General features: G+C 43.8%; 1 protein-coding gene across 4 annotated transcripts in view; it reads left to right on the top strand.

Moving 5' to 3' along the window:
* Positions 1–302: 302 nt before the first annotated feature.
* ABCC5 (ATP binding cassette subfamily C member 5) overlaps positions 303–12,099 on the top strand; it is a 39,959-nt gene continuing 28,162 nt past the window's right edge. Inside the window, exons 1-2 of one of the 4 annotated variants that reach the window (XM_085233464.1) lie at positions 303–458; positions 1,231–1,405. In XM_085233464.1, the coding sequence (XP_085089590.1) occupies positions 1,277–1,405 (129 nt within the window). In that variant the 5' untranslated portion in view covers positions 303–458; positions 1,231–1,276. Of the gene's footprint in view, positions 459–524; positions 549–707; positions 902–1,230; positions 1,406–2,933; positions 3,313–12,099 lie in introns of those variants that run through there. The other 3 variants (XM_085233465.1, XM_085233466.1, XM_085233468.1) reach the window with 3 other exon arrangements.

Raw genomic sequence — 12,099 nt, 5'->3', positions numbered from 1 at the left:
GGGCCGTTCGGCGGCACCGGGCTCGGCATCGCGCGGGGTGCGGGGTGCGCGGTGCCGCCCTGCATGGTGCCGCCCCGCATCGCCCCGCCTCGCACCGCGCCCGCTGCAGCCCCGCGGCGCGCGACCCCCACGCGCGCTCTCCCCGGCCCGCGGCGAACGTTCCAGACCCCCCACGCTGCGGCAGGACCAGGGCGGGGCGCGGGAAGGGGGGACCGAGATGGCCGTCGCTCTCTCGAGGGATTCTGGGAAATGTAGTTCCTAGAGCGCGGCACACCTGGTGGAAGCTCGCGGAGGGAAGACTACATTTCCCATGAGGTGCCGCGCGGGAGCGGCCGCCGCGGCCCCGCCCTTCTCTCCGCGCGTGCGCCGTGGGGGCGCCGGAACCGCTATAAGGGATGTTGTTTGGCTGCGCGGTCGCTGAGTGGAAAAGCCGCAGTGGGGGCGGTCGGCGGGCGGAGGTGAGCGGGGCCCCCCCCGCCCGTTACCGCCGGCGGGACTGGGGCTCTCGGTGCGGGTGAGGGGGCCGCTCCCTGCCCTGCGAGGAGGAGGTCGGGCCCCTCGTCCCTGCGGGGGGAACCGCGGCGCCCGCAGTGCGGGCCGTGCCCGTGGCGGGGGGCTGAGCGCTGCGCTGCGGGGAGGGGCGGTTCGTTAGTGTGGGGCTTCGATCCTCTTCGCCGTCGCACTGGGGCCCGTAGCTGAGGCAGCGCTCAGGGGTGGCCCTGTGCATAATGCTGGCTCAGGCCTCTGGAGCAGCAAGTGGTTTTATAGAGAAGGAGTGTTTTCTCCAGGCTGTGTAGGATGACTCGTGTTACTGTGCAGTATGTATGTATAGGGGATGCGTTATTCAGGACTTCGTGCTGTGGGGTTTGAGCCATTATCGGCGTTAATGAAGGACTTCAAGGCAGGTTTGAGCTGAGTGTAGTTCCTCAAGGTTTTAACTCCATGCTGCCGTTATTTAACCTGTCAAACTGCATAACTGTAGTTGTAAGGGGGGGCTGTGGTTGTGTTCCAGTGCGCTGGGAGCCTCTGTACCATTTATAGGCACCTCCGGGTGTGTTTGAACTAGTTCAGAAGAAGCTGGTATTATGGGACTCTGCAGTCAGTTATTGCAGCCTTATTGTAACAAAACTCCCCTACTTTACTTTCTTTACATTTATTAATTACTTCGGCTCAACTGCTTTTAAGGTGCTGGGTGTAACATCTAACAAAGTGCAATTTGATTCTTTCCAGACTGCCAAGGTGCAAACCCAGCTGTAAACCCTGGCGTTTACAGAAGATGAAAGACATCGACATCGGAAAAGAGTACATCATACCCAGTCCTGGGTACAGGAGTGTGAGGGAGAGGGCTGACTCAGTGCAGCATGATGAGCAGGAGGGGTCGAGATTTCAGCATGCTAAACACCAGGTGGGTTTATTTTCTTCCTTATTTGTTTTGCTGTCTTTGCTTATTAAATGACATGCAGCAACCTTTCTGCTGTGCCAGCTCTGCATAGGTTTACTACCTCGAAGGTCGATGAATCTAATCTTTTGTGTGGAAGAGGTCATTTCAAGGAGTACTGTAGTTATCTTTGTAAGAAATGCGAGTACTTAGTAAGCATTTCTAACTTAAATGTCACTGACTATAAACAGAATACATTTTTTTCTAGCACTGAGATCTTGATGTGAATCCAAGCGTTTGTACTTAAGAGAGTCATCACAACCAAGTAAGAACAGCGAAGAGCTCAGTTTAAATCATGCACCATTTAGTGCTGGCAGTGGAAGAAAAAAATCTTAATCATGGCATGTTTTCCTCAAGGATTACTTTTCTGAAGCAGATGTCAAGCTTTAATAACACATTCTTTCTTACTCAGTGTAGCTTACTTCCATCCAGATGGAAAACTGTTCCTTATGCATCTGTACACTTAATGTAGTGCAGTCATAATTACTACTAATTTAAATCGAGACCTGAGTCTTGAAATAACCACTGGCTTAAAGCTTGCATGTTGGTGTTTTAAACATGTAACGTGGAGCTTGATGAGAGTGTATGTACTGCTGCCTGAGTGCTGAAGGGCAGATAGATGTCCACTGAAATGAAAACCCCCACATTGGTGGAAGATGTGGTCTGGAACTAATTAATTGATGCCACTTGAAAATTAATGATATTAACTGGTCTAAATACAGAAATATTTTCTTGCATACACTGTTCCTAACCTTCCAAAAACCACTGTGATGCTAATGTATATTTGACTGAAGCTGAGGTTAATATTGCCTATGTCTAGATTTTCACAGTGACAGGATGTTGCAGATGTGTTCCTAGGCATTTTCATACAGGCTGCCTGTGACTGTCCTAGTCTGCAAGGGTTGGAAATGGGAAGACTTCATATATTTATATGGAAGAACTGTGAAGGTTGTTTTTTTAAAGGCTGAAATCTTGCTGCATTGTACAGGACACTGAGATGCAATCTGCTTCAGATTAGATTTACCTTGTTTTGTCGAGGCTTAGAGGTTTTGGGCAGGTGTGCTTTGAATGCAGGCTAATCGTGCTGCACTGCTGCTGTTGAGATGGGAGTGATTTGCTCTGCAGCAAAGCGGAGCGCGGCTGTTCGTAGTCGCAGGCCCTGCAGCTCCTGGTGTCCCTACAGGCTCTATGACTCAGCAGACTCTTACTGCTGATGTACAGAGGAAGGTGGAGTGATTGCATTAAAGCTGGCAGTGATGCAGAATTGGGAGCCCTCTGGAGTCACAGTGCAGCTTCTTAACAGTGTTCATTATGTTAATGTCATTGGCTTGCCATCCAGTGTACATCATCCAGTAGCAAATCTGCTCTGTCAAATTAATGATGACCACGGTGATGCCATTGGTGGCAGCTTTGTTTCTCAGGCAGTGGGAGGAGGGTTAAGCAGTAATTGTGTGGTGTTTCTCTCTGTTGGTCTGCACCAGCTAATTGTTTCCTGGTTTAACTTCTGCAGACGGAATCCTGAGAGCTGGCAAATGTGTTTGAATTAATTTTTTAGATGAGTGAAATAAAATCAGCATTTTTATTTTTTGAGGGTTGAGAAAGAGCAAGTCCTACATACATGCACAGTGTGGCATTAAAATTTCTGATTTGGAGGTCTTTCTGATCAGCTTAACTCGATTGCTGTGGTCTTGTTAGCTTTTTTACCTCCACCAGACTTGGTGCCTATAACTGCAAGGTGACACTTCAGGTAACTGATTGTAAAACAAGGATTCTGTACCATTGTGATTACTGATGCAAGAAAATAGCTGATTACAGTTCTTACCTGGAGCTTTTTTTTCTGGAGTAGAAGAATGAACATGGTTATCTTACTAATGGTAAGTTCTTACAAATGAGTCTGTTATTTTACTTGCTAGTTGTCTTGTTCAGTGTTGTCAAGTGTTGAATTAACTTTGAGCTCTAACTTTTGTTCTCTTCTGCTAGCTTTGTATGTTTATAATCAATAAACACAAACAGCACTGAATTTGTTGCTGAATGTCAGTGAGATTAAATCCTGCTTACTTGCAAAATACTGAGGTTAAGGGTGAGGAACTGTTGTCGTAACACAGTATCAAAATCACATGTTTACATTAGCACATACCAAGCTTGTTCCTTTCAAATTGAAATAAATTCTAGTTCCTGCATTCTTAGCCTTATCACTTTTTAGGATGCTTCATAGTTACATAGTCACAAAGGTAAGCAAAGACTTAATTTTTTGTAAGATTGCCCTTTGCCTGTGCAGTCAGCACAGGTGTGTAACAAAGGGTCAGCTACATGCTGTAGCTTGTTGGTGTCCAACCTTTTGCTTGCATGGGCTGCATTGAGTGAAGAGGAATTCTCTATATAAACTGTACTGTGTAAGTAAGTAACAACTTCTGTTTATTTTGAGACATTAAAAAAAAAAAAGGGGCAGCAAACATAAAGCTAGTGGGTTAGATGTGTACATGGTGTAACTCTTGCTAAGAAAACCAGTGCTTCAAGGGGAAAATGAGTGTCCTTCAGTACTTGATCCTTCATGAGCCCTGGGGCTGAGTCAGCTTAAGGTGGCTTACTGGGCACATGTTGGTTACACGCTGCTCTCAGAATCCTCTGAAGAGCTGATATGAGAAGGAGAGGTAGGACCACAGCAGTGCAAATGCAGGGCTTAAGCTGTGGTGGAACTTTGTCATTGGGGCAGCTGAGTTCACCACACCATGTGAAGAGCTCTTAGTACTCTTAATTTTCTTGTAGAAATTCTAGAGTAGGTTTTTTTTAACTAGCTTGGCCAGAAGATGACAAACCATAAGCTTGACCTGTGTAGCAATAACAAGCTAATGCTGCAAGAAGTCTAAGGCAGTTATTTCACCACTACCTTAAAATCTGATATGAAGGTTTGGGACTACTTTGCAGTATCACAGTGCGTGAGGTAGAGCTCTTACTAACATGTTGCATATGTGTCTCATAGCAGAAGGTAGAACTGCATGATACCCTGTGAAGTAGATGCGGGGACATGCTCAAGAAGCACTGGTTAATGGCCACTGGAGGTGACCACCTCTCATGGGGTACAAGAAGGATGACATCACTTTCTCGTTGTTGCCTGTATTGCAGCATTTTTATACAGGCCTGCCTACAAATGGACAAGATGTAGTGATTCTCTAAAAGACTTCGGTAGGTGAAAGGCTGATTTGGCTACCAAACCGAGGTCCTGAGGCCTCTTCATGTATCTTGTTCTTTATCTTAATAAAGCTGAAGACAACTTATGTAAGTTCTTTCTGTCTTGACACATGTGGTGTTCAGGTTTCCTGCTGAAAGAAGACTATTAGTGGGTGTTCATGATTGTAATGGAAGAGAACTTCTAATTCATTTCTCAGAAGCTCAACTGCTGTTGAGTCACAACTTTAAAAATCACTTCTTTGAAAGGCAGGAGCTTCTCAAGCAGGCTTCCTGGAATAATTGAAATTATGCTGCTGTATAAGTAGATCTCCCATTTCCTGGTGCTTAATGAGGATGTTGCTATAGAAATGTGGGCCTCTGGAATAGTTAGGCACTCTGGAACTAAAATTCAAAAAACCCAGTTCTTATTCATGAATAAGCATCTGCAGTATGCTCTTAACAATTGATTTTTAGGTCTTTGTTGGAGGCTTTAATGTAGCTTATAAAGTGGGATGTTAACTACATGTTCCCAATTCATAATACCACACTAATTGGGTTTATTTTTATCTTTGGGGCATTCTTCTTTAGAATGAAGATAAATTCTAGGTGCACTTGCTGCCTAGCACCGTAATCAGTAGACATCACTTGTAAGATGCTATTACACTCCAGTGAGTGAAAATCAAGGGATGCTTTCAAATGATGATTTCTTCTTAGTCCTTTAGGACTCCTTGTTCCCAAACACTTCTGTGCTCTTTAGTTGTATCTGAAATAATTGTAGCTCTTCTAACATAAGTAGTGTGCCCTGAGGAGCAGGACGAGACCTCATTGTGTCCATAAAATATAGGATAAAATGACAGATAAGGAAGGGACATAATTTCTTCTGAGAGTAGTTTTGGAGTAGCTAGTTTCAAATGGAGGCTTCTGTGTATGTTTTTGATAGAATAGCAGGCGAGTGAGTACTTGGTTCCCCTACCCATTACATTTGGAACAACAGAAGAGGATCCTGTGTTCAGGATTAGCTTTTGCTGCTGAAGCATAATAACTTCATCTAGAGCATCTGTGGCAAGCCTAAAATTCAAATTCCTACATTTGATAGGACTGAATAGTGTTGTACTGTAGAGATTCTTGAAACATGCAGGAAAAAACCATGTTGCAATTTTAACTTTGAGAAACCCTACTAATATTCCTGTCCTCATCTTGGTCTCTTGTTTTTCAGGTATGTCCTTGATAGCTTTTCCAGCCAACAGAATGTGATCAGAGATTGCTGGAGTTGATGTAAATCCTTCAAGCACTAATAGCCTTGAAGTGATTTATCACTGTTAGGCTGTGCAATAGTCAAATCATCTTAACTTTCAACCTCTGCAACGTCTGGAGTGTCTGAACAGCTCTGAACATGTTCAGAAATAGGGCTGTGAATGTAACCTGGGTCTTTGTGGCTTGGCTCTCCATGCTTGGAGAAGGTCTTCTGGGCAGCTTAATTGTAAGCTTTTCATTGCAGAGACATTCAACAGCTAGGGCTACATTTTCTGGAGGACTTTGTATTTTCATGACGTGATAAACACAAAACTAAGAATTGCTGCCTGAGTAGGCTTTTGTGGGCTGAAGGCTCTCATAGTCTCTGTGCAAGAAGGTATTGCTGTATGACTGACTCACAGGTTGCAGTTAAAAGCTGCAGCAGCTTGAGTATTCGCTGTATTCACTGCATGAAAAGGTGAAGCTATTTGACTACTGAATCAAGCTGGTGAAATGTTGGACTTGTCCATGTCACTGGTATTTGGCTGTGCTGGAAGGCACATATAAAAGCAGAGCAAATCTGGATGTGCTTATTTCTGAAACTTATAATAACTGCCATTATACTGTCTGGATACTTGAAGCTCTCTTAGCTGTTAATAACAGCCCCCACACAAGTGCAGTATTAGTTATGATCTGAGAAAATAAGGTATCTATGTCGAAAGTGATAAAGCTGAGTTAATGTTGCCACAAAGCACTTAAAGAAATAAACCTGAGACAGGTACGGATGTATAATGTCTAATGGACCTGGACAACCTAACTTGAAATGAGTCAAAACTCTTCTGCAAGGAGTTCTGATACTTTCAGATCCTGAGGTGGTTGTTAGTTTGTCAGTCCTCATATCCTGGGGTTAAGGTGAGTTGAGGTCTGGACTGCACGCTTGTTTCACAAGCAGTCTGTATTTCAGTCTGATTTGAGAACTAAGATTAAAGGACGTCAGAGTCAACTTCTGTTAGGAGCCCTGAGGTATTTCTGAGCTTACTGGTTCATTTGCCACTTGAGCTGGGTTCCCTTGCATTTGGAAGCATGTATTGGTACAGAAAGGATTGTTGAGTAAATGGCTGTATCAGACCTGGTAAGTGCCCTGGTGTCAGGGCTTGTGCTGTCATTCCCTGCTGGTTTCACTGCACAGCACATTGAGTTTAAGACTCAGTGACTATTCCTGACTTGATACATGCATGTCTTCTGTTGTGACCTACTCAGGTGTGTCCTGACTGAAGTCGTTAGTCTGAGAACATCTCAGCATCTGAGTGAGTCAGGAGCCAAATCTTCAGGTTGTGCTGGTATGATTGCTTATTGAGGAGTTGGCTCCCCAGCGTTGTGCTCAGAGCACACATGAGGTGCTAGTTCTGTAAGGCAACTTACAGTTCAAGCAGATTAATATTTTTTCTTTCAACAGGGATCTGCTGTTGCTCTGCTGTTGACGTATGCAGCTCCAGTGCTGGATAAGAAGTATACAGGCTCAGATCCAAGTGGATCCTGTGTCACTTGTTTACAGGATTGAGTGCTCTTCTGAATGCAGAACAACACATGGATTCATGTACACTAGAAACCTGAACAGGGGCACAGCTGCGAATCAGATGCATACACAGCAGCTGCTGCTTAAAAAAAAAAAAAACTGAAATGAATGTCATATGACCAACCATGTATTTCTTGGACTGTTAGAACAAGTGGGTTTTCCAGGGCCAAGGTTAAACTGTCTTGCCTCAGTACTAATGTTCAAGGGCAAGGTCAAATAAATAACGTTCTTGGAATAAAGTGATATATTTGTCCTCAGCTAGGACTCTGTGCAGGGGAATACTCAGTATTCAGACTCATCACAAACATACCTACAGTGATCTTGTTTGGCTGTAGTCTAGATACTGAGAGACTGCTGCTCTAACTGGAGGATTCATAAGCTCAAGACTGGCTTTGAAATCCTGACTCAAGTACTAATACAACTTCTGCTCATTTAAAAAAACAACCCCACAACTGTGGAGCTCTTGTATAATGTCACATTGCAGTGCGCTAGAGTGTACGACTGGATTTTAAGCTCTTGAATCCCTGTACTTTTGTAGGAAGTCAGAATATAACAGTTCTTGTTTTCTTAAGAAAAAGGTAGCACAGCCGCTCTGTTAGGTGTGGATACATGGCTAGTGCTATCAGGAGATGTTCTTCCCTATGGCAGAAGCTTAGAAGCTGGCAGAGACCTCCGCCTGTCAGGAGGTAGAAGAATAGAGACCCTCATATCTTGCCTTGGTTCACTGCAGCAATCTTGGAAGCAGTAGCTAGGCTTTCTAGGCACTGGAAGCTCTGATGGCTCCCTCCTGTTGGTGCTGTGTGAATTCTGCTGCTGCCTGTACTCTGTGATCAGTGCATGCGGATGTCTGAAGGATCAGCGGCTCTTTTCTCACACCATTGCCTATTTCTTGCTGTTTCTTCTCCCAAGAGATGTGTCATGGATGAATGACGCACCAAACTAGTCTTGAAAAGCTCATGTTCTAATCAGGCGGCGTATTATATAGCAGTATACTTAGAGTAGGCTGGGAATCTAATGCTGCAAATCCTCTTAATTCTGTAGATCACATACTGCATCAGATCCAGTGAAAGGAGAAGAGGGCAATTGCTGTAAGGGAATACAAAGTCAAAAGAGCACTTGCTGCTTTACCAGACAAAAGCAAATGTTTTGCAGTCCCACGCACTGACGCTAATTCCTCGCTTTCAAACGCTCTTAGTTCTGGTGATGAAGGCAACGGTACTTCAGCAATGGCTTGTGCAGCCTGTAAAAGTGGTGTATTAAAACCATGTAGAGCTTTCCTCCCTGCGATGTTAAAACCTCATTTAGTGGGTGGCATCCGTGCCCATGGCAGGGGGTTGGGACTACGTGATCCCTTCCACCCTAAGCCATTCTGTTATTCTGTGATTTGCTTGGAGAGAGTCAGAAGACCTGCTGGGAAGGACATGCTTCAGACTGTTGCTTCCTAGACTCTTGCTGCAGTTCTTAAGCTAACTGGGATCAATTGGCCCTATTCTTCCTAATCCCATGGAAACTAGTGACTAATCTTGCTTTGAAACAGCAGTCCTTTAATGTGATTTCTTAAATATGAAGTTTTTGTTCAGCCCAAAGTCCTAATACAGAGAATGTTCTAAGCATCACTGAACAGGGCTGGTAATCACTGGATTCAGTGCTTCTCAGTGTGCTGGCCTTGTCCTGAGCTATACTGTGCTTAGCCTCATCTCACTGGGAATTTGAATGTAGGACTGAGGAGGCCTGCTGAGCTTTGCCTTGTAAATAGGAGAGGTGGGAGTTCCTATTCTGCTGTATTGCCAGCTTGGTTCTTTACTGCTTGAATAAACCAATGTTGACTGTACTGTTACATTAGCCATGGTAGCTTTAATATTCAATGTCAGCTGCAAGCATTAATTAATAAAACTTTGTGTCTCCTCTAGTTTGCCAGAAGATCTCTATGTAAAAGAAGAGATTTTCTTCCTTCTCTGTAGTGATCTGAACCCTGGAAGGTCTGCCTTGCAGAAGATGAGATGGTGATTGTCTGACTGGTGGGATTTGATTTGCATGTTGACCGCAAACAAATCCAGTTCTCTCTGCAAGAAAAGTAATGGATGGAAAATCTGCTTTCTTTGGCCTTTAAACTTGTCTGGTTTTGCTGTTGTCATCTGATACTACAGTTTACAAATCAATAAATTGCCACAGTCTCTGCTAAATGTGAGATTGCCTGTGTGAAGGGCTGTGACCTTGCTGTTTTTTCATATCTGCAGCACAGCTGCCTCCTTTTTCTTCACCTGCTTCATCAACCCTGCCAAAATAAATGCCCTTGTTCCCTGCTTAGGAGGAAATGTCTATAAAAGCTGCTATTTCTGGCTCTGCCTTGCATCACTGTATGTGCTTGCCATCACTGTGAGCAGTTTGCTGACCTTGTACAAGGAAATGATGATTACATCTGCTGGTAGGGTTTTGTTCCTGGTAGTTTGCATGCAGTCAGAGAGGGGCAGGTTTGTAGCGATGCTGCCCCAGAGTGTTCTCAGCAGCATACAGCAGAGGGATTATGAGCTGAACTGGGTTCCTCATTTGTTTTTCTTCATTGTCTATTGAATTGTATTGGCCTGCCCCCAGGTGTGGCACGGCTTCATCAAATGCCAAGCACAGAGCCATTTCCTTCTGTTAGAAGCTGCCTGTGCTTTCAGGGATTTCATTTGCAGACCACCAACTGTTAATAAGGTATTTGGGTAAAGTTGCCTCTGTTGTCGTGTATTTAGAGAGCCGTGATGTACTTCTGTGAGTTTAATTCTCCCATCTGTAGTCCATTTATACACGTGCCTTGTGTGGAAAGCTTTACTTTCTCCATGTGTCCTGGCTCTTCTGTCGTGGGAGCGATCTGTGGCCCTTCCGTAGTTCTCTCTTCATGGTGACTTTATGGACCTCTCATATACCTGATTCTGCAGGCCTTTGTGAGGCAGTGCCCGGCTCTTTTGTTAGTTTATTTTTCCTGCTTTTGCTGTCACAGTTCTGTTGAGCAGCTTCAGAGTGCTTAATTATTTTTTAGTGAGTGCTTAAGAATACTGAAAAAAAAATGCAGTGTCTTGCAACTGTACTTTCCTATTAAAAGCTGTTCTTGCTTGTAAGTGCTGAAAAACATTACATTTATCCTGGCAAAAAGTATGTTTTTGATTTTGGGAGTCTTGTTCTGGACTCATAGGCTCTTCTTGTGTGCTGTGAAAAACGGTGGTGGTACAAATAGCTGCGACGTAGCATACAGTCAGCAAAATAGGATGCTTGGGCAGATCTGCCCGGGGCTTTTGCAAATGGATGGTGTGGCAAACTGGCTGTGAATTTCTCTGCAGTATCTGAAAGTATTGGTGCAGAACTTCCCTCTGCTGCAGAGTCCTTGGAGACGTCTGTGGCAGATCCCATATTAATGCTGATTAGGGTAGACTTGGTAAGAAGGTGAGTTGGTAATTTGATAAGAACTGAGAAGCCTTTCAATTTCAAGTGTTATATACTTTGGATTATTCCACGTGTCAGGATGTTGTAATGTTCTTTTGTTTTCTCATTCTGTTCTCTGTTTTTGTAATCGCAGCTCTGGATTTGGATTGTTTTTTGAGACCAGGACCATAGGCTGCTGACACCACGCTTAGGCAGCATTTAAGCACTTGGTTAAATAAATAAAGGGCAGATTTATGCTGTCATTATCAATTTCCTGTTCTCGTCCTTGATGCGAATGGGAGCTAATTGTGTTAATTTGTTATATGCTTAGGTGTTAATGTAATACAGAGTTGGGCTCACTTAAAGGGTAGCACTTCTAGCACAAATTATATAACACAAGGTTAGGAATCAAATGCTTGCTAATGATGACCACTTAAGGCTGTGAGGGTATTGTGTTTTTAGGAGGCTGCAAGGCGGTTTCAAAGGAATAAGATAACTTTGCCCTGGCAAGGCAACTGATAAGGGTAAACGTGGTACCTTCAGAGGGCTGGGGGTGGACCAGCTGGTCTTTAAAGTTCCTTTCTGACCTGAATGTAACGATTTTCTGGTATCTGTGTTTGCAGGACAGGCAGGAAGATTTCTACCAGAGTCCACAAAGTATCTAAATTTCAAAGAACCAGAAAGCAAACAGATAACATGGCTCTGCAATAAATGGTCCATTAAGGCATCAGATCCTGTAGTGAGCCCTTTGCAAGTGAAGATAGCAAGCTTATCTTCTACTTTTGCCACATGTAACTTCAAAATATTTGTTTGAACTCTGCAAAGTTTTGACTTCTCCATATCTCTGCTGCTTACTTTCTCCTGTTAGATTAGATTTTAAAGGCTGCATTTTTCTGAGGCTGTGGGAAGGCTCTCCTGAGATAAATCTTGTGTTATAAATGCTTGTTAATCAAGTTGCTGACCCATGGAGAAGTATGGCTGGGAGCAGATAGAATTACTGTCTTTGTTCCCTTTTAGTTCAGAGAGAATGAGAAAAAATGGGGCACGTGATAAAGTACGTACTATTCTGCATAATAAGTATTTTTCCTTTGATCCAACCTAAGGTGTTTTTTGAGAAGAGTTTAATAGGATTCTGAAAATAGTCTGACTTTTCTGAGGATAGAAATATCTAAACTGTACTAAAAGGGTGCAAGTTCATTAAGAATGTATGTCTTAACCTCGCTGCAGAAGCCAGTCATTGGTTCCTTGAGTTTACAGAGAACTGATGTAATAACTGATTCTG

The sequence above is a fragment of the Meleagris gallopavo genome, chromosome 11 (genome assembly GCF_905368555.1).
Source record: "Meleagris gallopavo chromosome 11, MGAL_WU_HG_1.1, whole genome shotgun sequence".
NCBI lineage: Eukaryota > Metazoa > Chordata > Aves > Galliformes > Phasianidae > Meleagris > Meleagris gallopavo.
The sequence above is the reverse complement of the archived record's forward strand: the minus strand, read 5'-3'. Positions and strand labels throughout refer to the sequence as shown.